At 46.6% G+C, this 27,777-nt stretch overlaps 4 protein-coding genes across 4 annotated transcripts; 2 read left to right on the forward strand and 2 right to left on the reverse strand.

The window, feature by feature from the left end:
• Nucleotides 1-1,105: 1,105 nt before the first annotated feature.
• F4817DRAFT_366349 (RlpA-like double-psi beta-barrel-protein domain-containing protein-containing protein) lies at nucleotides 1,106-1,438 on the forward strand (the record flags this gene model as incomplete). The annotated part of the gene is made up of 1 exon (XM_049306973.1): nucleotides 1,106-1,438. The coding sequence occupies one exon, from the start codon at nucleotides 1,106-1,108 to the stop codon at nucleotides 1,436-1,438; it is 333 nt and encodes a 110-aa protein (XP_049157706.1).
• Nucleotides 1,439-6,985: 5,547 nt separating this feature from the next.
• F4817DRAFT_342106 (uncharacterized protein) lies at nucleotides 6,986-9,832 on the forward strand. The gene is made up of 3 exons (XM_049303869.1): nucleotides 6,986-8,535; nucleotides 8,594-8,794; nucleotides 8,947-9,832. The coding sequence occupies exons 1-3, from the start codon at nucleotides 7,342-7,344 to the stop codon at nucleotides 9,484-9,486; spliced, it is 1,935 nt and encodes a 644-aa protein (XP_049157707.1). The 5' UTR covers nucleotides 6,986-7,341; the 3' UTR covers nucleotides 9,487-9,832.
• A 3,559-nt stretch (nucleotides 9,833-13,391) lies between these two features.
• Nucleotides 13,392-21,281, reverse strand: F4817DRAFT_342109 (polyketide synthase; the record flags this gene model as incomplete). Its single annotated transcript, XM_049303870.1, has 3 exons — nucleotides 20,662-21,281; nucleotides 14,552-20,607; nucleotides 13,392-14,498 (listed from the first exon to the last, which is right to left on the reverse strand). Coding segments are annotated over exons 1-3 (7,103 nt in total), but the record flags the coding sequence as incomplete, so codon positions are not given.
• Nucleotides 21,282-25,043: 3,762 nt separating this feature from the next.
• On the reverse strand, nucleotides 25,044-26,693 carry F4817DRAFT_359742 (MFS general substrate transporter; the record flags this gene model as incomplete). The annotated part of the gene is made up of 2 exons (XM_049306199.1): nucleotides 25,044-26,368; nucleotides 26,477-26,693. 2 exons carry the CDS (start codon nucleotides 26,691-26,693, stop codon nucleotides 25,044-25,046), a joined length of 1,542 nt encoding a protein of 513 aa, XP_049157709.1.
• Nucleotides 26,694-27,777: the final 1,084 nt, after the last annotated feature.

Consider the following 27,777-nt stretch of genomic DNA (forward strand, 5'->3'; position numbering starts at 1 on the left):
TCAATTATAACTACCTAATCTCACGATCAAGCTTTTTTAACCCTTGTAATGAACGGGAACTAGCTTCTTAAAGGGGGAAATGGAGTTAAAATGAAGTTAGCCCGGAATGCCCGGAATGCCCGGAATGCCCGGACATGTAGCTTAGTATTCCCGAACACGGAACACGGGAGGATTTGACCCTGCTCATCCCATCGAAATTGTTCAACACTTTACACTTTAGAAACAGCCCGATGTACGATGAGATACAAACAATCCCTTTCGCGCTTAATGAAGCTCTTTTTGTTTTCGCGGGTAAGTTTGCATCGACTTTGGGGCTCTTTTTATTCGCCCTTCCTCGCCATCGGAATTAAAGATGGTTGATTGTCTACACTACGTAGAATTAACAAGACTTCATATTTATGTTTTCTTCGTAGATAATATTTAACCATACCCTATGACGATTTCTGTTGAGTCTTTCTGTTTATCTCGTAGTTCCCACCGCCCTATGGTCATCATCTTAGCGGCTTAAAATAGATACCGTACCCCATGTGCGGCCCCGGATTGTAAGCTCTGCACATCTACCTACCTAGACCGGAAGCTTCCCATGCAACAACATAGGCGATGCCGTCGACTACTCAGACTCTTCTACGCCCTCGCTTTCCTGACATTAATGAGCCTGTCTGACAGTGAGTTGACTAGGGTTCCTGGTCTGAACGACCTTAATTTACAATACAGTAACTCAACGTTGTTGTCCTACCACAATGCCCCTGTTGTAGCTAGCAAACGTCCGTATGTTTTTGGATGTAATTACTTGGATGCAAAACAATAGCTGAACATAGAAGTACACTGAATAAGTAACTGGATAGTGATGACACAGAATAACAATGTAAGCTTAGCTGGAAAGTTATTTAAGCCTTCAGTCCCGCCTTCATTTCTTTGGATGAAGAGCCTTACCATCAACACAATCACTATCATCAATACCATCACATTCCTTTCTTCTATTCCTGGCAGGACCACTAAGAGTTATCAGCAACTAGCCATTCATTCCTTGACTCTACGTCTAGACATCACTACCAACCGACCCATAATACCAGCACACAAGACATAACACTTAGTCTTATCCACCATGTATACTGTCGCCAAAGTCGTCGTTGCTCTGGGTGCCCTTATTGCCCCATCCGTTGCCTTCTCTGGCGACATGACGTACTATGCCCCAGGCCTTGGCGCATGCGGTAACATCAACACAGAGAGCGAAGCCGTTGCCGCCATGTCCCCCAACCAGGACGGAAACTGTGGAAGGACAATCAACATCAGCTACAACGGCAAGACCGTCAGTGCTACAGTTGTGGACAAATGCCCTGGTTGTGCTGGCGACAGCATTGACGTGTCCCCCGCTGTCTTCGAGCAGCTTGAAAGCTTGGATGCGGGACGCGTCCAGGTTACTTGGGAGTACGCCTAAATGGCCGGATAGAGTTGCCTAGATGGTGTCTACGATGCGATTCACGTGTACATATTATTGGTTGGAAAGCAGTACTGGGGACGCACAACCCGCATATATTCGTTTCTCTTGTCGTTGGGGCGTTGTCATTGGCATAGAAAGGGTTGCGAAAACGGAATTAGAGGAGTCAGCGACTCTCAGAACTGTCATGATGGGCCGGCCCATTGTCCGTTTCCGTGGTCACCGGTCAGGAACCGGATATACTAGCTGAGGCAACTTATAGACCAATATAAACTTGCATTGCATACTCAACACTATGTACCTCTTGTTCTTTATCTGTGTTTATACCTACGTAATAGCCGAGACTTTAGGGGTATATTTTTAGGACCCTTAGACTTGCATTTGGTGAGTTGTGAATATCTAGTGTCCTTTATACTGAGACTAGTATCTATACATTAGGTATGTAGTAGAGGTAGTTATTATAATATTGGGTGAAGTTTGATGAGTTGTATACGAAAGACTTCTCAACTTCTCACGTAACTACCTCCTAATATGTTGCGGTCTGCGTTTAATTAATTGCACTTCTGTTCCTATTAGCTGTCATATTGTGTATATTAAGGTTTAGCTAGACTGAGTAAGAGTCTCTAAACTTACTAAGTGTTCATTTATTTATGAATCTATCCTACATGCTCTGGTAGTGGGATAACAATATTTCACTAGGTAGGTACCTGTTATTACTATTGGAAATAATTATAGTATATCATCGAATACCAACTAATTATTGATAGTCATTCGTTTTAGTTATTATGATTAGAAACAGAAAGTCAACATATCCCCTGATGAGTACCTGTATGTCGATGCTCTTTTCCTTCTTTCTATGGAGCGGCCTTTCTAGCTAAAAAGGGACCTACTAGACTGTAGCTATTTTAGATAATGAGAGAAACTTTAAATTTGTTATATCGCAATATCTTCTCAATGATCATCTCTAGATAACTATGATACATAGAATATGAGTTTGCTGACCTGTCGAATGTAAATGCACTCACGCCCTCCGGGTCTAACAAAAGTCTGCGCCCTATATGTCAAATAGGTACGTACAACGAATACATGCATAATAATTATTTCACAGCTGGAAATTGATATCTCTAGCTCGCTCCGTTATGAACCGAGAAACCCAATATGCCATCTCGCGAAGAACTAGCAACATGACCTAATGTGGGACTATGGAGATACATCCAGGTTACTCTTTTGATCTAGCCATCTCGATGCTCTTAGGATAGGCTTCTTGATACTTTCAGGGGTCTACGCACTCGCAGATGCTCATCGCCACTGCTTCCCCCGTAGGATCTGCCGGCAATGCAGTCATAGAAGCGTTATCAAGAGCTGCTAAATCATGTGCTCTCCTCATATTCATCTGCGAGAGGGATATCCAGGGGATACCCAGGCTTGTCGACCCATGGCTAGGTGGGGCTAATCCACGTCGTCCTTCACATGTTTCGTTGACGCTACGGCTGGTGTTGGGAAACCTGCCGCGAGCCACTGAGATACCTGAATAAGAAGTTACATGCATATACGCCAGTAGTCCGGATTAAGTTAGGTTCGTGATTCCTTGCGAAAAAACCTGGTTGCCTTCCCACTGCTTGGTCACATCGCGGTATCCGTGTCTGCTGGCATAATAATCTCGTAGCGCTCTTTTTTCTGGGGGCTGACCAAGTAGCAACGCCCTGAAATGCGTATCAGAGCCTTTGCGCTGTTGCTAGTGCTGAGAGAATCGGGAGTTCATCAGTTATTGAACTTGGCTTTACATCTGAGCAGTTCCCCACGGTTACATTATGCGATATCTCAGAAGAGATAATCCATCTGATGGTCGTCCGTAGGTAATTCGAGGAGTAGACTCTTGTCAGCCGAGTCACGTGAGACCTTTTCTGACAAGCGATGTCGCCCGTTTTCTAGCGATTCCTCATGTATGCTATTCCTTCGTAATCAAGAGGACCTGTGCTTCCCGTCCATTATTCGACTAGGTTGGGCGATCTCTGCCGGATCTTCCGACGTGTTAGGTACTATGATGCTTACGAAAGAAAGCATCAGCACTAAATGATCATTGCATTATATAATTAACTAAAAGTTCGAGGTATACAACTCACTAAGAGTTGTTCCTGTAAGACTTATGCTGTGATAATATGCTGTGACGATATGCCGTGATGATAGGGAATCTATCCATATAAGCAATATAAATCAGTGGCTACTGAGAAGGCAGCACGGGATGATTGTTCGAATCTCGGGTCGGGACGTATTGGCTCGATCTTGGATGCGGTGGAACGACCGAGACGGGTTACTGCGAGGGTCCAGAAAAGAAGCTATCGTTAACGATGGATTCAATTGATGAACTTTTAGGTATCGAAGATTTTCGCTGCATCTGGGCAAGTTTCGGTTCCCACTAGCCGAAGAAATACGCTTGGGCACATCTTCTCGGTGCTGGTCGAGCGGGTTGGCAGAGTTTACTCCCGACAGATGAAATTACAGGATATGGACACCAATGTCGGGGCGAGCCGGATATTTGCAGACAGTCTCTGGATCGGGATTTGAGTGGAGTCTGAGTCAACGAACCACGTGAATCTCGATGATGAGCCTCCTTACCTTTCGATGCTGACAGGGAAATGTGGTCCTAAGTAAGCACCAATTGTTGTTGGGCAATTTACATGCATGAGCTGCTTATGGGTAGCAAGAACCTGGTAAGTAACTTGGGGAAGGACTTTGCGCATGAAGAGGAGCTGCTTGCTTGGCATTGTTGGGGGTGGATTGAAGTAGGCTGTATAAGGAACAATTTTATGTACGGAATAAAGCGTTTTTTCCTTCTTTTTCTTTCGAAAAGGATGTTTCCATATAAGTGGTATGATAATTGCTTAATTCGTGTACGAAGTATGTGATGCCCTATAAAAATGGACCCGACCTTCCTTATTTGTTACATTAAATTACCCTAAAAGTAGAGACTTTTTATCCGTGGGCATGAGATATGCAAGGTCTTGCAAGGTCTTGCAAGGTGTAAGGTCGTGTAAGGTCGTTACATGTGCAAGGTCATTTACATACAAGGTCTCTTTGCGCGAATGGAGCGTTGATGCAGTAGTTGCAGCAGTTGCAGCAGTTGCAGCAGTAGATACTAGTGCATTATCACCCGAAGCGCGAGTGAGGCACATAACTAAACCCTTAAAAAGATATATAAAAAGTCCGATTGGCTTAAGACGGAATGAAGATTCCTTATAAGGTATACACTTTATTTATATTATGTTTTGATTGGACGTGTCCAGGTTCCAATATATCCCTGTCTGTGGCTTTTATGGGGAACATACCTAGGTACCTTTCATGCCTCCCTAGCATCGCCGGGTGAGAGGACCATTTACTCGACCAAATAAAGGTACTACTACGTAAACACGGTATATTAACACCGTGATCATTCATAAGTGAAGTACGGTACATAGGTTAGGGTACCTTTTTTTTTCTTCCCGTTTCTTATTTAAAAAAGGGCTAGCTAACCGGGACTAGGTATGTACTTTTATAATGTCCCGCTACAGAATGGTAAGCTACAAGGTACCATACAAGGGTTCTTTATACATACATCCATCCATCCATACATACATACATACATAGAATCAACCTTTGTGCGAGTAATATCTTCCGATCCAATCGGATCGTCCCGTCCAAAACTATAACAATGTTGTAAACATACCCGATATCATGCCGCGTGTCAGCTTATAGGATGCTGTAGTGTTACTATCTTCGAAGCCTAGACCTCTTGTTACATATCAAGAGCATACCAGACCTGTTCTCGGCTTGCCACTCCTTGAGAAGATCCTTTCCTAATCCTAAACGATCCCTCTTTGGCTATCCGCCTCTTCCTCACATATGGTTCTACAGAGTTGAGTAGCTGTGCAGAAGATCCACGGGCGCTATGATGATAATCCTTGACTGTCTTCGGCTACAGCTATGCATACCCTATCACAAAGCACAATCTCCACACCACCCTGTCGAGATCTCGTTCATCTCGAACCGGATTAAGTTTGCCCTCACGATATCCCCGTGCCGAAGGACTGGCCGATCCATTCACCTTCCGTTCTACACTTAACCTCTTCATGTATGTATAGCTTAGCCGTCGCGCCAGGTGCTTCAATGGCTGGAATCCTCCTCACAAACGTGGCATGTGGCTTTGACCCCGGTAGCTGTGCTAGAAGGAGGCTTTAGGCTGGCTCTTAGACTGACTTTCTCGAAGGACGGAGAGCCAGCTACGTATTTGCCACTGGGCTGGGTTGGCTGGGTTAACTGGGTTAACGGGACAGAAGCCAAGCGCCGAGAAAGCATACCAGGCGCTCTCATCTGCCTGAGATGCTCGGCACCGCTGAGGTCAGCGCTACCAGCGCTGCGATCTTTCTAAAAGATCATGAACGCGATCAGTAGCTGCGTTTGAGTAGCCGATCAAGGAGTAAAGGTAGGGCCACATGATACGAAGAGTTGCTGTTGTGCATATCATTATGCCATCTGTTGAAGTAGCCATCTAACTTCGGCCTTGTGGTTTGCCAGCCATCTGTGAATAACGACACCAGTCCGTCGATATCGTGCAGGACGTCGAACGTAAGGTATAGATCCACTTGTCACCTTCCGTCCATGTACCTTTATCGTTATATATGGACCTATCCACATAGACTGGATACCGGCATCCCAGATCCGTACAAAGTTCTTGACTCTTTCATCGAGTGCCTAGTGAGTTGAATACATTGGGTACCTAGCTAAGTACAAAAGATATCTACGTGCGTATGTATAATGAAATAACCTTCTGTTCTTGAATATATGTTAATTTATAAGCTCTTTGGGCATAACAGCGACTATTAAGAAGAAAAGGAAATAATTACCTACCTACCTAAGGTATTAACCAATAAATCTGTAGACGAAAAGCCATGTAGTGGCGGCTATATTGATTGGTAAGCTCTTCTTTAGTGTATACCTGTGATGATATTACCTACGTTTTTAACGCGGGACAGTGTCATATCACGACGACACGGCTGCATATTATTCTATGTGTTAAGCATGTAGGTAGGTACTTATGCAAAAGTGACGAGACCCTTCGTCTTCATATACCGGGGTTTGGGCTTAGCCCACATGTACGATAGACAAAAGGCAGAGCCTTACGGTTCGGCAAGTTAAATTATAACACCCTTGAAGCATTTAAGCATGCGCATCATCTGACTTTGCTAGAGGTCTGAACCAATCAGAATATATGTATTCCCACCTCGGTGAGCTCTATCTTACGTATGAGTATACATATACTACTATACATATACTCACCTTAATTTTATCTGATTTTCTTCCCCTGTCGTTGTCAGCGTATCGAGGTTCTAAGGGATCTTGTCATACCCGCAGGAGAGATCTGCTTCAAAAACGATGTGTTTCATATCCCGCGACCCAAATATAGCCATGGAAGGGAACGATATGGCACTAGCTTACCCATCTAGGTAGTGTTGATCTTCCGGTAGAAAGTACTCCTCCTGCCTAGCACTCCTAAGTAAACACATTGGCAACCTTGAACGCATGCTGGCGGCCTAAAGGGTTACCCTGCAAGCTGACACGCATCGGCTGCATGTCGGTTGCAGTACAATTGATCGTGGTTGACGCTAAATGCGAACCTCCAGTTAAGCTTAATTTAAATGCCATACATAATCTTGATACATAAGGTAACTAATCGTGTAGCTATCTTGTAGTTGGCAAAGCTCTGTATACCTCTATATACATCGAGACCTCCATACCTCTATACATCTAGACCTCTGGACCTCTATACATCTACACATCTAACATCTCTATACATTTATATCTCTATACCCCTCCCCCCCCTTATTTTCTTGTTTAACTCTAAAATTGCACCGTCCATTTCTTTTTCAATGACGATGGCAAATATAGCACGGAGAGGCTCTATGACACCACAGCAGTGGGGTAATAAGGAGAGCACTGGGACAGGGACACAATCTGGCCGTCAGGCTTGCGAGATTTGCAGAGAGCGTAAAGTTCGATGTGATCGCGCCGAACCTAGATGTGGACGATGTACTCGTCTAAGCCTACGATGCGGTTACGATAACAAGCGGCGTTCGACTCGAGATGATCTGCCAGCACAACTTTCACAGCTTGAGGACCGACTGGCCAAGGCCGAAGCACTCCTCTCCATGCCTAGGAGTCATACAATTCCTACTCCTCCGCATGTCGAAAAACCTCCAACTCCTACTATGATAGATCCCACTATCACAGAGATGTCACAATCTACCAACCAACCAAGCAATGCCATGGAAATGGATATTAGTCTCCCGTGTGAGACAAGTTTATCTTCTATAGACGGGAGCGATATGGACCTTTTCACCAATTGTAACGACTATCCTGAAAGCACTTCCGGTTTATCGTTAGACTGGACAACATTATCGCTCCCGCTCCTCGAGCCCACCGTGAGCCCGACTGCCCTAACACCGCCTAGCATATCCTTCCCGCCTCAAATAATGCCATCTTCCAGCCATGAAGATGAAGTACCGGCATGGGACTTGGCTGCGTTACATCAGAACTACTTTGACTTTATTTATTACTATCTGCCTTTTTTGAGCAAAGAACGTTTTACTGCCGAGCTCTCCACTAATGGAAACTCACCCGCATTCCGTGCTCTTAGTTATGCAGTGGCCCTAATGGGCTGCACCATCTCATTACAATATCATCATTTACAAAATACGTACTATACCATGGCTCGCAACTATGCCGAGCAATGTGAACGAGAAGCAGCAGAAGGAGGCACGGCAAATCTCAACCTATTTCAGGCGCTCGTCTTCATCATAAGATTCGAAATCATGGATCATAAACTAACGAGAGCCTGGCTGACGCTGGGACGTGCGGTGAGAATGTCGAAATTGATGGGATTACATCAAATGGACCAAAATGTCAAGCATGACGATGTAAGCTTGGACATGGGACTGTACCTCCCGCACACGGACGACCCCATGCTCTTGGAGGAACGGAGACGTTCATTCTGGGGCTTGTACATATTTGAGGGCTTCGTTCGCGTGCGTACTGGGATGGAGTGTGACCTGGGTGCAGCCGATGTATGTCAAATCACAGCTCATACTAAGATCAGGATCGACGACTAACCATACGAATTAGGGATTTGGCATCTATCTCCCGTCGCCCGGCTTACTAACGTCCGAGTTCACCCCAACCAAAATGCCTTATCTGGGTAATTTAACGGCTGATCCTTGTCCCGAATTATCATCATTTGCAGGCTGCGTTTTGATGATGGAGCTTGCTATTAAGTGTTTCGACCATGGACGACTAGCAGAGTACGCATCAACAAGAAATGGTTTCGTAAGTTATTTCCCTGGATATACTACAAACAATCCGAGTTTTAAATTCCAGTTTCCTTATAAGCCTCGAATATGCAGCCTATGTTTTCAAATTCTACTCGGTATTGTCTCTTATCTAATGAAGCAAATACTGACATTTTCTTCTATTCACAGTGGGATAGTCACTACAATCTAGTGAGAGTAATAGAAGAGCGCTTTACGATGCTACATATGCATCTAAACGCCAAATCAGTCCGCGAGGATCCCATAGCTTTTAGCATTTACATGAACCTACGTGGTACTGAAATCTTTTTCCACGAGGTTGCTGTCAAGTTGGTAGAGCAGCAGGGATATCCGATTTTAGCCGCTGCTGAAAGCCAGAAGCGCTCGATGGCTGCCGCCTACAAAGTTGCGAGTACTATGCGTCTAAACTGGCCCTGTCAGCAGCTCGACCGCGATATCCTCAACCTACAGGCCACATTCCTCGCGTGGCCTGTAGTGATGGCTATGAAGGCTCTCAGCCGCGAACTCAAAGGTTCCACACAACTAAAGAGCGAAAGTACGAGCAGCGCAGTGACATCTTTACGGTTACTCCGAGCCGCGTTAGACTATATTGAGGAGTCAGATGGATACTGGCATCGGTGTACAACAAACATAGCGGCGGCGCTACAAGAGTGGGATGAGACCAGCGGGTATGACCCTAGTGACATATGACCTTTTTTTTTTTCCCCTACCAAGGTATAGGATAGGTATTTACACATGCAGGTGAAGTCATCATTGTAATATTTTTGCAAGGAAGGAGTATAGGATATTCACATCCCAACTTGGGTCAAGGCCGTGTCGCTCTGCCAGCAGCATGGATAACGGATACAGCGCTAAGCATAGAAAGGAGGGAAACATCACCTCGGGAGTTTTCATGCAATTTAGACCCGCTTGGCTGTTTGAACAGCCCAAGCAAGCCCTAGCTAGAGCAGCATATTTTATGTAGACAAGCGCATATACAGATCGTCGCCGGAGTTTCTCAGATGCGGCGGCTAAAAATAGAAAAAAGTTTAATCTATTATATCGTGTTATAATTGATGTATATCATTGGTCTGAATTAAATTTGCTATAAAATGCACTATACTGCGATGACTATCTCGATCGTGATCTATACATTAGGATTAGGGAATATGAATCCTTCAACGATCATCCTATCTCCATCGCAAAAGCCACATGCTTGATACTCTATAGCATGATGTAATCATGGGAACCCCGAGGTTGAATATAATCTAGGACGTCTTAACAGTAAATCATGTGTTAATCACCGTCTCTATTATTCAGCAGGCGAAGTTCCCTCATCATCCTAGTCAGAGGCGCGGCAACTTCCGGCTAACTGGAGTAGATATAACGCATCGTGATGGTCTATCACGTCTATCAATATGTCTATGTATCTACATGCCTAAGTACCTATCACTCTAGCTATAAATATATAATATGATGCAATACCTGAGTGACTTAATGGCCGGCCGTATTGAAGCCTGTTCCAGGTAGAGCCCAGGGGATAAAATACCACGTTACGACAATTTAAATAAAAATTGAAAATAAAAGAGAGGGAGTGAGGGAGAGGTAGACAGAGAGAATCAACTTCTACTATGGAAGTTAAGGTAGGTAGATACAGATTATGCACTTCCTCAGCAGCATCGAACCCTTAAGCAGTATCGCCGTCGTCGCTAACGGTCTTAAGGTTTGCTTCCGCCACTCCGGTGTCGCAGGGGTACGTAATTCTGCTTTCCTCTTTCGTGTTCTCGAGTTTCCCTGTCCTTCTATACATACGTGCATTACATTACATTACCTAGCATTACATTACATGCCCAGGGACATATGCTACGTGCGTATATGTACGAATAATAGTTCCTAAAACATTCATGTCCATGTAAACTATGTCACGGAGGCTAGTATTGATCCACCTCCCTATTGGGTAAGTCAGTCCACGGCGGCCTATATTTTGTCTAGTCCAGTCTAAAGTAGCCCTGGCAAAATGCGAGCCTGTTGATTTGATTGTAGCCTGCAGATGCTCATGACGTAGGATTGGATATGCGGCAGACAGACAGACAGACAGACAGACAGACATGAGGGATAGATAAGCATGATAGTGCCGTCGAAACAAGTTGCAGATCCACCAAAGGGATTGTTACTACTATACCATATACTATGTGTGTGTTGGTGGAGTGCGCCGTTTATTTCGACGTCCATACCTTAGGTAGGTACCTAACCTACCTACATAGTACAGATAGGGCAGAGGGAGGGGGAGATATGCCCTTGTACGATTACGACGACTTCCCATGGATTTCCTGCGCCCTTTTCATGTACCTCTTCATGCATGCAAGTTTAACAAGCATGGATGAGTAAGACCCTTAGACGCTGCGCTGCCGCCTGCGCATCTGCGCATCTGCGGGCTTACGAAGATCAGTTTACAATCCCGAGAAGGAGGAAAAATAACGCCGAACGCGAGGTTAACTTATAGCGTTATATCGATATATATATAATTTATATCATATTTACTTGTCGTTTTATTTTATTGTATGTTATGCGTAAGTTATAATTAGAACAATTAATCATTTAATTGTAATATAAGGTAGTTAATAATTTTAAAAGTTGAACTTTTCATATAAAATGGACGTTTTTCGTACTGTTTTAAACCGAGGCGTGGAAACGGCAAGTGTCATTTTTCATCGTACAAATGTACCTGCAGGGCGAGCCGTCCCGTGCCGCGTTGGAGTAACCGTTTTAAGACCCATCTTCTGGCCAAGGTCCAAGGTAGAGCTCCCCGCAGGTTCTCCCACTGCCCCACTGAAGCTTTGTACTAAGTGGGGTGGCGGGGGGTTAATGAAGGGTAAAGAAGGGTAAATGAGGGTCTCGTAATCGAGTCACCTTTCATCCTACACATCCTACACTAGGCTGGGGCTATCTAGAGTCGACTTCCTAAGCCTAAAAATTCATATGTTGTCATGACTCATGATACGGCCAATATTAGGGGGAGAATCGACGCGCGGTCTCACCATTTGGTTCTTGGTATCTTGGTCAGCTGATCTTGGTATCTTGGATCTTGGTCTCTTCGTATAAGGAACGAAACAGCTTGTCGAGCTTCTCTTGGAGAAATATACTTCTCTAGACTAAGACTTCCGCGGAATTCACCCTCCAAGAGCGATCGCGCGCGCCAGCCATGCTGCCCAATCAATCAGACACGCTGCCCACAACGACAAAACGCCCCCACCTAAAGCAGACAATATAGGATAGGTATTGAGACCAGTGTGTCGAGTTGTTGATAAGGGGAGGGGGTCAATTAGTGAATATTGTTCTATGCCAATCAGTTAGTTCAAATCTCCCCAAGAGGAACCTTACTTATATAGAGGTAGGATCTACAAGAAAATAAATAATTTCATCCAGTTAGAAAAGACTAGCGCGATTACTTTCGAACGCGGTTCTTACGAACTACCTAAGTTATATCAACTTATATCCTATGTTTTTGTTGAATGAAGTAAATGAAATATCTATCGATATATGTTAAGAATGGTGCTGGCATAGCGCTCCCGTGTGTTGATCAAGTTTTGCACCGGAACGGCCGCCCTTCCCGATTGGAAACGCTTGGAAAGACATCATTGTTTGAGTTAGTCCCGCGATTCTGAGGGGAGGCAATGAGGAAGGGGGCCGGTCTTCGGTCGGATACGGCCAACGGCCCAGCGTTCCCGAAACTAATAGATTGATCGGCGAACCTTCGGTATTTATCTCCCGTGATGGTAATGAATTTGCCGTAGCAATAAACTTTCCTTCGATACAATTTATTTAATCTCTTTAGGCGTAATCATTCGGAGATGTTTGCCCTTGTAATCGTAGCACCGGCAACTCATTATTACATGATTCTGTAGAGAACTAGACTCAGGTTTGGCATAACACCTGTCAGTTGTCAATTGTCAATGATGACGATGATGATGATGATGGTGATGATGATGATGATGATGATGATTACCTAGAAGTATTATGCGATCATAGTCGGTCCGGGAAGTACCGCACCGCACCGAATTTCGCTCTCATCGATGCGACCTAGCAGTAGACGGAAATCAGTTATTGTACGAAGGGCTATGAACCTAACAAATTAGAACGATAAATATGATATACACATGCAACCCCTTTGTTCAGATATCTCTAAGTGGTCCGGAGAAGGCTCCTAACCACTAATAGGAAATTTGAATCTAACGTCTCGTGAAAGTCTTCTTTCAAATACTATTGGCAACTTTGTTTGGAGCACTAAGAATCATACTTGCAGTCACAATCCTTCGAATGTAAGTTGCAGATCAGTTTGTGATATTATCGGTTTCCCGTGTGTGCCTAAGGCATAGATAATGCAAGGTGTATGAAAAGTCTGTCAGCAACATCGGACCAACCAAATCGAATAAGACTTTGATTACATATTAAGATTTTTCATCATTTATTAAATCTTAGTCATGACTACGGCAAATATCATAGGTTAAACGGAGTGAACTTGGCAAGATTGTTGCGGGCATTACAAGTTTGTGTTTACTTTGAAAATAATTGAGCGTGTGAAGAGATAACTAGGTACTTTCATAGCCATGGCGTAGTAAATATACCTTAGGTACCTAGGTAATGATAGTATCACTGATTGACATGCGAAAGACTTTCTGATTCTTGTTGCCATCATGTATTGATCTGGCTATCTTAAAAGTTAACACTCTAATCTTCAAAGTAAATCATACTCACGACACCCAGTAAAGTTCTATATACAGTATTCGTAAAACAAATAGAAACCTAATCTATCCTTTTCTAATTTTTTTTTCTTTGTATTGTGGGAGGGAATGAGTAAGATATGAAATTTACTCAATCGCGATTCCCTGGTTTGCAACCACCAGCTGAGCAAAGCCCTTGATGGTAAGTGACGGTCCCAACAGTTGCTGGAAAGCAATGTCAAGGCCAAGCTCCTTGAAGATCCAGTTCCTCAGCTCGGCACCAATCATACTGTCGATACCGAAGCTGGCGACGGATCGGCCTTCTCCTTCAAAGTCCTCCAAGTCAAGCATGAGAATACGCGAAAGCTTAGCAATGAAATGTTCCTCGACGGCCGCAACAGCCTCTGCGGGGGATGCTGCGTTCTTAACTCTAGCAAGGATAGAGTCTGCTCCTCCACCAACGTCACCCTTGCTTCCAGACTCCATTGCGTGTAGCAGAGTGGAGAATCGGGGGTCGACAGCCCAGAAGACGTCGACATCACCCTCAGCTTCAGACTTAGCCTTGGCGAGAAGCGATGGGTCAAGTCCGACAACTACGTGGTCGAAGTCAACAGCTTCGGGATTGCCCTGCTCGACGATGGCGACCTCAAACGAGTCAAGGAGACCATCCTCGTCGACACCGTACATACCCTTGCGCTTGAGGGAGTCCTCAAGGGCAGCATTCTCAGCAACGACACCAACACCGAGAATCATGGGAAGGACAATGGCAGCGGCACGCTTGCCTTGAGTGTGTCGGAGACGGGCAAGGGTATCCATGTAGGCGTTACCGGCAGCATAGTTGCTCTGACCAGGGGTACCTAGGGTACCGGATACTGAACTGGTCATGATGAAGAAGTCTAGGTCAAGGTCCTTTGTCACCTCGTGCAAGTTGGAGCTTCCGAGAACCTTGGGCTTGACGGAGGTTACCCAGCTGTCGTAAGTCAAGTTGTGGAACATGCCATCCTAAGTAGATATGTTAGTGATAAAATCTCAAGTAGTAATAGAAAGTGACTTACTCGTAACACCATGGCAGCGTTGATAACACCGCGAATCGGGCGGTCGGCAGGGATAGAGCTGACGGCCTTCTCCACGTCTTCCTTGATACTAGCATCGCCCCTGAATACCTGCACGTTGGCGCCGGCGGCTCGGAGGCTGTCAACAAGGGTAGCAGCCTGGCGAGAGTCCGTGCCTGATCGTGACAAGAAGGCAAAGTTCTGTGCACCCCTCTTCAACATCCACGATGTGAGACTGCGGCCTAGACCACCGAGACATCCGACTAGGAGGTATGTAGCATCTGCTCGGAGGTGAGCATGGGGACGAGATGGCACAAGTTTCAATGTGCCACTTGAAGGCTCGTTAAGGATGACGGTCTTGGAACTCTGAAGGTCGTCCGAGAAGGACGAGATGCTCTCGTTAAGTTCGGTGATGTTCTTGACGGTAATGGGCAGGGCAGAGATAGATCCTTCACGGAAGAGCTTGATGGTTTGGTCAAGTAGTCCGGCCAACAGGCTTGGCTTCTTGAACAGGTTAATAGTGTCGAATGCGAAGTAGCTCGCACCACGGGTGGCGGGGACGATGTCGAGCACGTTAGAGAAGGCAGCCTCGGCGTTAGCACGGTTCACGAATCGCGAGAATGCGGGCAAGTGCCTCCAAGCTTCTTGGGCGACTGTGGCGTCAACGGAATCAGATGAGAATACGACATCAGGCTTGTTCTGCTCTAGCCACGTAGTAGACCACTCAACAACCTGGCTAGCTGGTAGACCGAGCTGCTTGGTGATGAACTCGGCTTCAGCAGGGTTGCGCGCAGCCACGAAAGGTGTGGCACCAAGAGCCTTGGAAACCTGGACGACCGGTGCAGTGATGAGTCCGGAGCCGGGAAGGACAAGGACTGACTCTCCCTTTTCTACATGTGCGAGGTTTCGGAGACCATATAAGGCGGCTCCGAAGGAGATGGGGAGGCTGGCGAAAGTAGAGAATGATTCGTCGGAGTTGAGTTTCTGGGCCAAGCTGTGGTTGACGCGCTGGAAGGTCGCGAATTCGCTGGAGGTGAAGCTGACGACACGGTCGTTAACAGCGAAATCCTTAACATCGGAGCCGACTCTGGTAACAACACCAGCAATCTCGTGGCTGATGTCGCTAGTAGTCTCAGTTCCCTGAATGACGGCAATGTCTTCCTTGTTCAGGCCGGTGGCCACAACTTGGATTTCGATCTCCTCGGGGCTTAGTGCGGCCTCCTCTTCGGACTCGAAGATGACTACACCGCTGCGTACCTTTCCTACGAGTCTCTTGGCAGGGTCAAACGAAGCATCCAAAAGATCTTCCTCGTCATGTGCGTGAATCTCGTTGAGGCGCTGATCCGGAATCAAACGGTTGATGTTGACCTTTCCGTCCGAGACGTAATATTCGGTCTCAAGGGCCTCGCCATTGATCTGCTTAGTAGCAAGGGAAGTGGTCAAGCTGACAAACTCGGTGAGAGGAACCTCGCCCTCGAAGTCCAATAAGGAGGCGTTCAACTTGATCTGCTCAGAGCGGAGAGAGCGGAGAAGACCGCTGGCCATGGCATAGTGAGGGTTTTCACCCTTCAGGATACCACCGCGAGTCACCCACAAGACCTTGGTAGCTTCGGCAAGAATTGCCTGCAAGTCGAGGAACTCCTTCTCGGTGATGGTAGCTAGGAATGGCCCTTCAAGATCGGCAAGAATGATAATAGTAGCTTCAGGCGAAGTCGGGGCACCAAGTTGGATCGATTCGACCACATTGCCCTTGCCTTCGAGGCCCTTGGCCAACTCCGAGAAGGCGGGTGAGATGCTGTTTCGGTAGATTAGTTGCACCTTGTTAGAGGTGGAAGGCTTGGTCTCCTCAGCGGTCGCCTCGTCGGAGCTGGCGGCGGGTACAACCACTGCACCGTTCTCAAGCGTGACCTTCACTCCAGAGAATCCGGCACTCTTCAAGCTTGCCTCGTCTAGAGGAGTTGCTGACTTAATAACAGCCTCACCTCCCTCAGCTAATAATTCGCGGATCTTGGTTAGCGCATCAGCAGATGCGACGTTAGCAACAATAAGGTCGAAGGAGCCCGCGGTAGTAGCCTCGAGCTTCTGGAACTTGACGTTGGAGCTTGCTAGCTCGGGAGGCACAGTGTATTCTTCTTCGGGCACGTCGTAGGTAACAGTAATATCCAAAGCAGGGACAGTCTTCGCAAGCGACTCAGCTTCCGCAGAGTCTAGCGAAGCAACCTTAAGACCGGGCTTCTTGAACTCGGCGAGATCGACGAATTCGGCGACGCTAAGCTTCTGGGTTCCGCTTAGGAAGTCGACATCCGGCTTGGACAGTGTGCGTCCGTATGGCTGGGGCTTGGCGGGTTCTTCAGCAAGCTGGGGTCGTGCGGCTTCGTAGCCGATACATTGCATGTTATTAATTTCTACCAAGACTTGACCGTCGTTGGTTACCAATTGGTTGTGGGCCTTCACTGAGCGAGGACCACGGGTGTCGACCCAGGTAAATGCCTTACCCTTACCATCAGCAAGCTGGGCTTCAGTTGGCTTCCAGATCGCGATCTCCTCTGCCTGAACCGGGACAACACCGAATTTGATGGCGTTAGTGCTACCGCCCCAGAAAGCAATAATGAAGAGTTGGAGACACAAATCGATCGAAGCTGGGTGGAGAACATAGCGGGACTCGCCGGTCATGCTCTCGACCGTGTTCCTGAAAGCAACCGTGGCTTGCGTGGCGTACGACTTGGCGTCGAAGGTGACGCTGTCGGTCTCCTGGAAAGCTGGGCCATAGTCGAATCCAACGGCCCTGAGAGCACGGTTCCAGGACTTACCTGTTGCTGATTGGGGCAAGTTGGGGACTGGCCAAGCCTTAGCCCTAGAGTCGCGAGCGTTAATGGCGATTCTTCCGCGCATGTGATTCTTCTGGAAACCGGCCTCGGTAACTGAGCAGACGTTGAAATCCCACCACTTCTTCTGGTTTTCACCACTGTGGGCAGACGGGCGCATGTTTAGGAAGACCTCAATACCGTTGTCGTCGTCAGGGGTGACAAGTGCCTGCTGAATCAATACATCTCGAAGCACGTAACCCTCGATTTCAGATGGGGTCTCCGATTGCTCATCGAGCTGCGTAATGGCTTCCATGGCCATTGCGAGATAGCCAGCAGCAGGGAACACGGCCTCACCACCCAAGCTGTGGTCCTGTAGCCAAGGTACATCCTTGATGCGGAGAATGTTTCTCCAGGTCGGCTCAGCCGGGGAGTTACCGATGACCAACTCTCCAAGTACATCGTGGCGCATGTACTTCTGTTCTCGGTGCTCTCTGCTCTCGCGCGATTGGGCAATGAACTTCTTAGACTTATCCCACTGGTAAGGGGGCAAGTCCACGATGTAGTCTCCGCTGCGGGCGCGAATCTTTCCGCTGGGGCTCATCTCCTCGACCGAAGTGGCTCTCGCCAGGTCAATCGAGTAGTCTGCAAGGAAGAGCTCGCCAGCTAGTTTCAGGACGGAGGTGGCACAGTCTTGACCTCGGATCAAGGTAGGTAGATACTGGAATTTCTCAAGCTTGAGCTCGGACTTGATCTGCTTAATCGGACCAGAGAGAGCGGAATGAGGTCCAACCTCAATCAGAGTGATGTCGGAAAACTCAGGGGTAGTACCAATGGTCTGGACGGCTTGGTTGAATAAAACGGGGTTGAGCAAGTTGGCGCTCCAGTAAGTCTCATCCAGAACGGAGTCCTCGGGAAGCACCTTGTTCGTCACGGACGAGACCATCGTCGCCTTCTCAAGCACGGGGCGGTTCTTAGCACGGATGTCAATTCCAGAGCCCCGCACGAGTGCCTCATATTTGTCGGCAGCGGGCCTCATGTGGTATGAGTGGTAAGCCTTGCCACCAGTCTTGACCAGCCTGCAGAACACTCCCTTCTCGTTGAAAGTCTCCTGAAGTTTCTTCAAAGATTCAGCGTTACCACTGAGGGTGACACCGGAAGGCGAGTTGTGGCATCCAATGACAACGTCATCGTAACCAGCGAGGTAAGGGGTAACATCCTCAGCACCGAGGCCAACGGCAGCCATGGCACCGTTCGTGTTGATGTTTCCAACAACCTTTCCACGGTAGTAAGCCAAGACAATAGCTTCAGTAGCAGTGAGGAAGCCTGCGGCGTAAGCTGCACCAATCTCACCAGATGAGTGACCACAGGTGACGGAGGGCTTGATTCCCCAGAGTCGTAGCAGCTGAACTAGACCAATTTGAACAGCAGTGCATAGGGGCTGAGAGAATTCAGCCTCGCCAACGCGGGAAGTAGCTTCGGGCTCTAGGAGAACGTCTTCAAGAGTCCAGTTGGGGGCATCGCTAAGGTCATCAAGAGCCGCGTCGAGTTGTTGGATGGTCTTAAGGAAGGTAGGGTAGTAAGACATGAGACCAGCACCCATTCTTGCCCATTGGGCTCCCTGTCCGGTGAAAGCGAAACCGATCTTTCGTTCCTTACCGCTGGGGTTCTTCTTCTCGGCGAACTTCCAGTCTTCTTCAGACTGGAAAGCCTTGCTCAAGGTAGCGAGGCTCGTGACTGCGAAACCCCTGCTAGCGAAGTGAGTGCGGCGGTTAGCCAGCGTGTAGGAGAGATCAATTAGGTCGTAGTCGGCGGCCACCTTTCCGTGAGCCGCGATGTTCCTCTTCAGTGCTGACTTGTCGTGAGCAGAGTAGACGAGCAAGTGGGGCCTGTTCTTGTTGAATCGGCCCCTGCCGGACTTCCTCTTGTTCTTCTGCTCCTCGGAGTTGAACTTGTAAGTCTGGGGTTGCGTGAGGAGGCTCCTAGAGCTCTCGACAATGATATGCGCGTTTGTGCCACCATATCCGAAAGAGTTGACACTGACTCTCTGAACTGGAAGCTCCTTGGGGAATGGCATCGGGTCTGTCACGACTGCGACTTGCTTGCCTGTCCAGTCAATCTTAGGGTTGAGGTCCGTTACTCCTCGTGTGGGGGGAACGATTCCTCGTTCCACGGCTAGGATGGCCTTGATGACGGCAGATAGCCCGCTAGCTGCCTCACTGTGGCCGATGTTAGTCTTAACAGCGCCGATGCGTAGAGGACCATCAGCGGGAGTGCGGTCGTAGTTCATAGCATCAGCGAGAGCGTTGACCTCGATCGGGTCACCGACGGCGGTACCCGTACCGTGGCACTCGAAGTAACCGGTAAGACGAGGGTCCAGGTCACCACCTCGCTTGTAGGCGTGTGTGATGACTGCCCTTTGACCTCCGTAGCCGGCATATGTGATACCGACACCTTCGACCCTGCCGTTGCTGTTGGTCGCGCTGGACCTGATCACACCTCGGATCGCGTCGCCATCCTTAATAGCGTCCGAAAGTCGCTTTAGGAACACGGCGCCGACGGCTTCGGCACGGCCATAACCGTTTGCGTAACTGTTGAATGTGTGGCAGGTAGAAGTAGGAGACAGCACACCGAGCTTAGCAGTGTTCATGTGCTGGTCCACTGTGAGAACTAAGTTGCTACCACCGACGATGGCTGCGCCGCAGTCCTTGCTGCGTAGCGCATTGCATGCGTTGTGAACTGCATACACAGATGAAGAGCAAGCAGTGTTGACGACGATACTCGGGCCCCTGAGGTTGAAGACGTGGCTGATTCTGTTACTGAGAATACCGGGGTCTACACCTGTTGCCGAAAGACTGTGACGGAAAGAGTGCTCCTTAAACTGCATTTGCTGGTAGTCTGCCGTGAATGTAGCCATGAAACAGGCAGTGTTGGTACCAGCCAACTTATCCAGGGGAATACCAGAAGACTCGATCGTCTCGTAGACGACCTCCAGACATTTCCGCTGCTGAGGGTCCATCCACATAGCTTCCACCGGGGTGATTCCGAAGAAGCTGGGGTCGAACTCTAGAAGAGATTCGTTAAGGAAATAACCTCCGAGAGCGCTGAAGCTTCCGGGACGGTCATTGTTCTCGTGGTGGTGGGCGCCGATGTTGAATCTCGTAGGCGGGACGGAAGGAGTCTGTCCAGTCTGCTTGTTCATCATCATCTTCCAAAACTCCGCTGGTGATCCGACGTCTCCAGGCAGACGGCAACCTATAACATATGTTAGTGACTTATTTCACGTGTTAAATTAGAAAGGAGACATACCCATTCCAATTACAGCGATGGGCTCCAGCTGCTGGCTTAGAGGCGCCTCAGATGATCCTTCAAAGAATCCAGCACCTGCATATGCCTCGTCGTCGACTATGCCTTGCGCATTGGAGGCTTGGGCGTTGTAGCCAAGCTCGAATTCGAGCTCGACATCCGACGCGCTCGACGAGGAACTTTCTTTGAAGTGAGGCATCTTGATGGTTTGACTGTGGATTTCGTCTTCGGATCAAGGAGTAGTGAATCAAAAGACTTGCTTGCTTAATTCACTGTGAGCACAATGAAACAAGAAACAAGAACGAGGCCAGAGGGTTTGCGAGCTCGATATTTAAGTATGATCCAAGGCCAGCAAAGAGTCTATCGACAGTCTATAAACGGACTCTATCAGCGGTTTGTCCTACGGCCGTGTCCGGTTGGTCCGCCGCGATGCCGGATAGGGTTCGATACCTCCGTCTCGTCCAACGCAAGTAGAAAAGGAGGGTCCACCGCGCGTCTTACTGCAGATAGATGATGAAACGATAAACTGCAACATGGCCCAAATACCACACAACCTTGAGCAAAGCGTTGGTCCGTTGGCACCGCACGGCCGACGGGGGCGGACGACCAGATTTACTTATGATAGACTATAGTACAGGATGGTACCTAACAGGATCTCAAACACGGACCAGGTTCATCCACTCATCGCGGCAATCATTTGCAGCTAATGCAATTACATGGGGCCCGTTAGATCTATTAACAGGTACCTAGCTAAATTGTACTCCACGACTTGGATACGATACAGCTTGTGGAATTTACCAGAGTTGGTTCTCGTAAGTTGGTCATAGTATTGGTAGATAGCTTCAAAATACGAATTCTTTCCTTTTTCATCATCTTGCCGCTTACGAGTAAGAGCAACGTGAACCAGCTTCGACTACAATACCATTCACTTTTAATACATCTCATTTGGATGTGTTTCATTTTGGATGTGTCTCCTTTTGGGTATCTCTTCATCGAGTATGAACTTCACTCTACGTTACCGCTGGATCTCCAAATAGCATATGCTATATTGGGTCTAGATTTCTAGCTTGCGTTTGCGTAGGGACGGAACCCAGCCTCTGAAGAAGTTACGATAGGGTTTCGATGAAATCTCCGATCCCGCAGGCAGAGAGATCGTCGCTAGTGACAGACAAGTGACATCCCTGTACGCGTAACATAGGCCCTTGACCACCCTGACTACCCTGACCAGCCTGACCAGGGACGCAGAAGAACCGATTGGTCCTGATTTCAGAGACGATGTTATCCAGGGTTTCGTGCTGCTAGCCGCAGTGATGCAGGGTTTTCGATCGGGTAGCATATGCATGACAGGATGGCGTGACTTTTCGGGAAAAAGGATAGAGATTCTCGAACTCACGCACGTGATATGTAATATAATATTTGATAGTTATGTGAGATTACCTGGGTACGCTGATCTAAGTATGAATGAGCCTTACACTGTCTTGTGTGACTTTGGTATACTCTACTAGTTATATGAAATCTATCAGACATGATGATAGAGGAAACTGTCTTGCGGAGATATTTTAAAATTTAGCAAACTATAGCCATGTAATTACCTAAGATAATGCTTGAAAGGAAAACTCGAACTTCATCTTCCTTCTCAAGGCTTCCTAGGTATCTAAGGTACCTAAGGTAGGTAGGTAGGTAACCAAACCAAATCCTGTACACGGCTGGACTGGGTACTTGATTCCTAAGTCGCACCGTTACAACTTTACAACTTATCAGAGCATTACATTAGATAAGTGATTCGGTAGTTTATATCCAAGCCGTGAAATATGCGTAAAAGTCATCGTATTGCAATAGTTAAATTAAATATCGCCATAATTACTCGGGAAGGTTGGTCGTTTCTGATGTTTCTTGTAGATAAGCCTGGCCAATCATGAGTCTTCATCGGTCGTCGTGGCCGCACCATATTCGCACAGTACAGCCAATGATACGATTTGCCCGGTCGAGACGGCCGCTCCTCATACAAACCAAGCAAATAAACAAGCACACAAAAGCAGGAAATAAACCCAATTCTTACTCTACATCAATAACAATCAAATAATATCAAACGAAGTCTTTTGCCACATGTATAAAATAAATACCTAGCTTGAGATTCATAAAAACTCTTCTCACTGCCTCATTTCTTTCTTATTTACCTACCTAGGTACTCAAGTATTTATTCAGCTATTATTCTTATCTACAACTCGAATTTCTGCCTTATAAGTTGGGTACCTTTGATGATAATTTTATACTTACTTTTTATTGGCAGCCATTTATATTCCTCGACAATGTAGTAGGGAACAGTCATGTCTTGACGTTTAAGAAATTCGACGGGCCAGTAACTAAGGTGGAGTTAATGAGACATGCACAATATATTTCAACAACTCAATTTTAAAAACCTACAGGTTCCCGTGAAACTTGATCATATAAAACAATTGGGTTATTACCTAGGTACCTGTCTACCTCACAGGCAATCTACAACCAAGGGGAGAACTCCTTCTCCTATAATAAGCTATGAAAGATTGAACATCCGCCATATAACTACCCACAATTAATAGAATTCAAGCCATCATCGCCATGTGTCGTTGGATTGCCGATATTATTCAGAATTCTTTGTACTAGAGTTTATCTCCTTTCAAATCTTCGTCGTAACTACCTATCTCTGGGTATGTAACGGTGCAATCATACCTGGGTATCTACGCACTATTGACGATCAGATATGCATCCATACCCGGCCACTTACATATAGGGGTCTTGCTCCGTCCATAAGAAGTCTTACTCTGGAACCACTGAGACCCCAGAGCAAAGGGCTTACGGTGCATGAACGTTCCAGTCCCAGATAAGCCCGTAGTCCTTCGCCTAATAGTACCTAGGGTTGCTTTCTCAAGCCTCTAGCATCATGACGCCTTCGATATACTATCAAATAAAATAGTAGTATTTTATCTTTTATGTGTTGTTTTATAGTGAGTGTATCGAGACCCCACCTCCATCTACACTTCTCGTACCTATTAGATAGCAACTTGCCCACACCACACGATGCTCGTTTAGCAGAATCGTATTGATCGTCAACAGGGTTGCCATCATTTCCCTGCCTCTTGAATTGCCGCCGCCCCATATAATACCGAGCGACGATAGCTTGAGAGATAGGCATACCCTTGCAAGGGCTGGCCTGGTCGAGCATCAACAGCCTAGGTCAGATGGAGTATTCGATCTTCACCAGGCTCATGCTAGGACTACTACACAACTTCAACCCCTCAAAAGCCAGCATTTGGCGAGCGAGCTCGCATCCAGAAATGACCGACGAATTCATCCAGCGTTACACTTTAAATTGCGCTATCAGATCACTGACGAGAAAATCCTGTTATGCAATAGGAAAACCTACGTATCGCCGATGGGTAGCAACTCTTGCTGCTGCGGACTTTAAACTGTTATCGCCGCCGTCTCAAATTTCATCTATTTATCCGCGACTTCGGATGCAGAAATCGTTAACGACCACGCATGGAAATCATCTGTTCTTCTATTGCTGTTTTACATATTTGATTCGGTACATGAGAGCAAGCATGGCTTGATACAGCTCATTAAAAGTAAGTGAGACGCGGCGGTTCTAGTTCTGACGTTAGATGTCATGTATATTCTCATGTGCTTCAAGAGAGACTATAATTGGCTGGATAGGGCGTGCATGTTTGATTGGTTAAGATTCTGGCTTACCCCTTTTAATCATTTCATTGCTGACTACAGTTGTCGACAAAGCTCCAACATTTCCTATGCAATGGACAGTTCTAATAGTAAGACCAACTTAAACCTGCCTGTATAATGGTGTTGATGCCATATCTTTCAATCAAGTTCTTATAGCAGTGCCAGTTGCATCTTGGCCCCTGGCCCCACGATTTGCCTGGATCATGGAAACTCAACCATGATGATAGCCGCAGTGAAGTAAAGTATATGCGCATTTCATTTATAATTCACGAAATAGACTTGCCTACTGGTAGTTTCTAAGACAAATAGCTCGGCGCCGATTACTTCATAAAGCAAGCAAAGGCTAGCCTTCTTAAATAGAAACTTATACTTCGTTTTATTTTCGGGGGAACGATGATATCCAAGATTTCAGCCATTGATTAAAGCCTGGTATGAATAAGCCAACTCTTATTATTCTATTGCTTATAGTAGAATTATCGAATAGTTCCACGTATGGCTAAAAGGTATTGTCTTCAACATGATATTCGCAATCATTGCCATTTATATTGAATAATAAAACTTATCCAAATATAGCTTTGGCGAGTCAAATAGTTGAGCCGTGATCAAGTTTCGTTCTTGTGTAATCTAGCATTATACAAACTTCCTCTCCCCCCTACGCATTAGATCCCTTAGACTTCATATCGGAACTCCCTATTCTGCAAATCCGTTAGATCTAAGAACTCGTGGTTCTCTTCGGGCCTATAAGTTCCATCAAGTGCCGCCTTTTCCTGTTCTCGCTGCTTATTCCGTCTATCCAATACCCATCGCATCACTACTAGGTCAATAGTGATAAGGACGTAGATAATACAAATTGAAATCTTAGCCGGGAGGTAGCGTGGTGCGTCCCGAGCTTGGAAAGTCTGTGGTGAGATGATATTGCCAACTGTATAAGCGATCGTTCCTATACAAGCGACCGTAATTTTCTTCGTTGATCCTGCCACGTTCGAACTCTGAAGCCCAAGGATTGTGGTCCACCCAATTGGAATACCACCGCTCGTATAGTAGCCGATCAAAGCAGGCACCCGTTCAGTCGTGGCCATCAGAATGGCACCAATTATCGCAGGGATGTGGCCAGCAATGCAAAAGTACAGCCTCTGTCTCATCTTCATCGCGCCGTATGTAAGTCCTATTAATGCCACCACCTCCCAAGCACCGAGTGGAGTTACTAATAACAAAGATTCCTCGCTGGAGTAGCCCATACCCTTCACCAAAATGTTCCCGAAAGATGTGGCAATCGAGTTAGGGATATTGGCTGCAAAAATCCAGAATGCGTATAGCCAAGTCATCGTGTCAGTTAACGCTTCTTTTACCTGGTCCCATTTGAAAGTTTGCGACCCGATGCCCTGTTCATTATGCCTAATGCGTTCGAGGTGAAGCCCCTTTTGCTCCTTGTCAAGGAATCCCGCAACGGCGGGGGAATCTGGCATAACGAACCAAAACGCAATTCCCACGGCTGCCGTGAATAGACCCAGAAATAAAAAGATAATTTGCCAGCCCTTTAAGGCTGCGTTTGGATCCTTTCCCACATGTGTGGCCACGCCATACGCGAAAAAGCCCCCAAACATCTGCGCTGCTCCGCACATGGAGAACCATATACCCACACGAAAGGCCTGTTCCTCCTTCGTGTACCATTGAGAGGTAAACAACACCCATGCCGGCACCACGCCTGCTTCCAAAACTCCGAGAAAAAACCGGCACACCAATAACCCGGCATAGTTCTTGCAAGCTGCAAGGCAAGCCAGAGTGGCACCCCAGAGGGTAACATTAATTGAAGTGTACTTAGCAAGAGGGAATAGTTGTATCAGACGAATCGTCGGGAACTCAAAGGCGAGCTGGCCGAAGAAGAAGATGGACGCTACCCAGTTAAACTCATTCCCTTTGAGTCCAATAGATTCTGTTATACCGGTAACGCTGGCATAGGAGATGGCAGTCTTATCGATATACTGGAGGAAGTCTGCTATACGTTAGTAGAAGGCCCCTGATACATGTGGCTTTGCGACCTTTTCTAACATAGCTCAGAAAGATAGAAAGGAGGGCAAGCATGGCGATCGTAGTTACGTACAGACTATACAAATTAGCGGCATGATATGCCAGTCGATACGCCTAACGAGTCTTCGATGAACTTCAGGATCAACAACCTGATGCACCCCGCCGGTTTCCTTCAGAAGTTCCAGAGCTGCATCAGCACCGGACTTGAAGGTTTTATGTACGCCGACCGAAGCAGACTTTGTCGCATGCTCCTCTGAGCTCGATTTGGCTTGAGCCGGGTCCTCGGCCATCCCCGGCGCCAGGACATCTCTATCTTTTTCGTGTGAATCAACCATCTCGACCATAAGCACGATTGGGTCGTCGCGGTGAGTTTAGGATCTTGAGAAATTATGAAATTGACATATTTCAAGAAACGAAATTCTTAAAAATGTGACTGGGCTAAATTAAAGGCGCGCGACGGCTTCATGGCAAGGTGAAAGGGTTCAGCGCGTCAAACGCTACCATGATAAGATAGATTGCCCACATTGATTTCGTGCTGTGCAATGAAATAGCACATTTCTCCAAGCACGTCATTTGAGGGCTGATGATGCCACGAGGCTGACAAAGATTCCAAGCAGCCAATTTGCTAGCTAGGAAATTATTAACATCTAGGCATTGAGCTATGTAGTACTTAACGACAGAGTCTAGAATACTATTATAGTATAGTATTAATAGTCGCGATTTAGAAAAAATGGCTTTATGCGGACGTCCGCGACGACTTTATAAACTCGTCAGAGTATTGACGCGATTAAGGGGTTTTATGTTTTAGGGATGCAAATTTTATTATACGATTAGCGTATAATACCGCATAATAAAATATTATATTTTATAATCGATTTATTATGCGTATAACGGATTAAGTACACCCGATTATCCGGCGCACTAATGTTTAATCAGGATAACGCTAGTATTAAAGCTTTATTAAGGGTTAATGTGGGTTATATTTAATTAAATGCTTATATCTAGTAAACTATTACATAGAAAAATTTACAAAGTAATGACCTTACATATAAGTGTATTATATATTGCGTATAATGTACATAATAGTCGCATAATATATAATAACGCATAGTATAGATCTATTATGCGCATAATGGGCATTCCTACTATTTTCAAAAGCTATGAGTACTACCTACGTAGGTTAGGTACCTAGGCAAGTGGCCCCTTTTTAAGTTATCCTCGTCCAAGTCAACTTGTGAGATGCAACGCCCCGTAATCTATCTAGAATATCATGTTCATAAAAGGTAGAGCCTGGCAACTTTTAGTTATATTACGCTTCCCTAAACTAGAGTTTGGGCGCGATGCTAGTCAATTAACTACCTAGGTACCTGGCCC

Source organism: Daldinia loculata (assembly GCF_022478755.1).
Source record: "Daldinia loculata strain CBS 113971 unplaced genomic scaffold F4817scaffold_35, whole genome shotgun sequence".
NCBI classification, from domain to species: Eukaryota; Fungi; Ascomycota; class Sordariomycetes; order Xylariales; family Hypoxylaceae; genus Daldinia; species Daldinia loculata.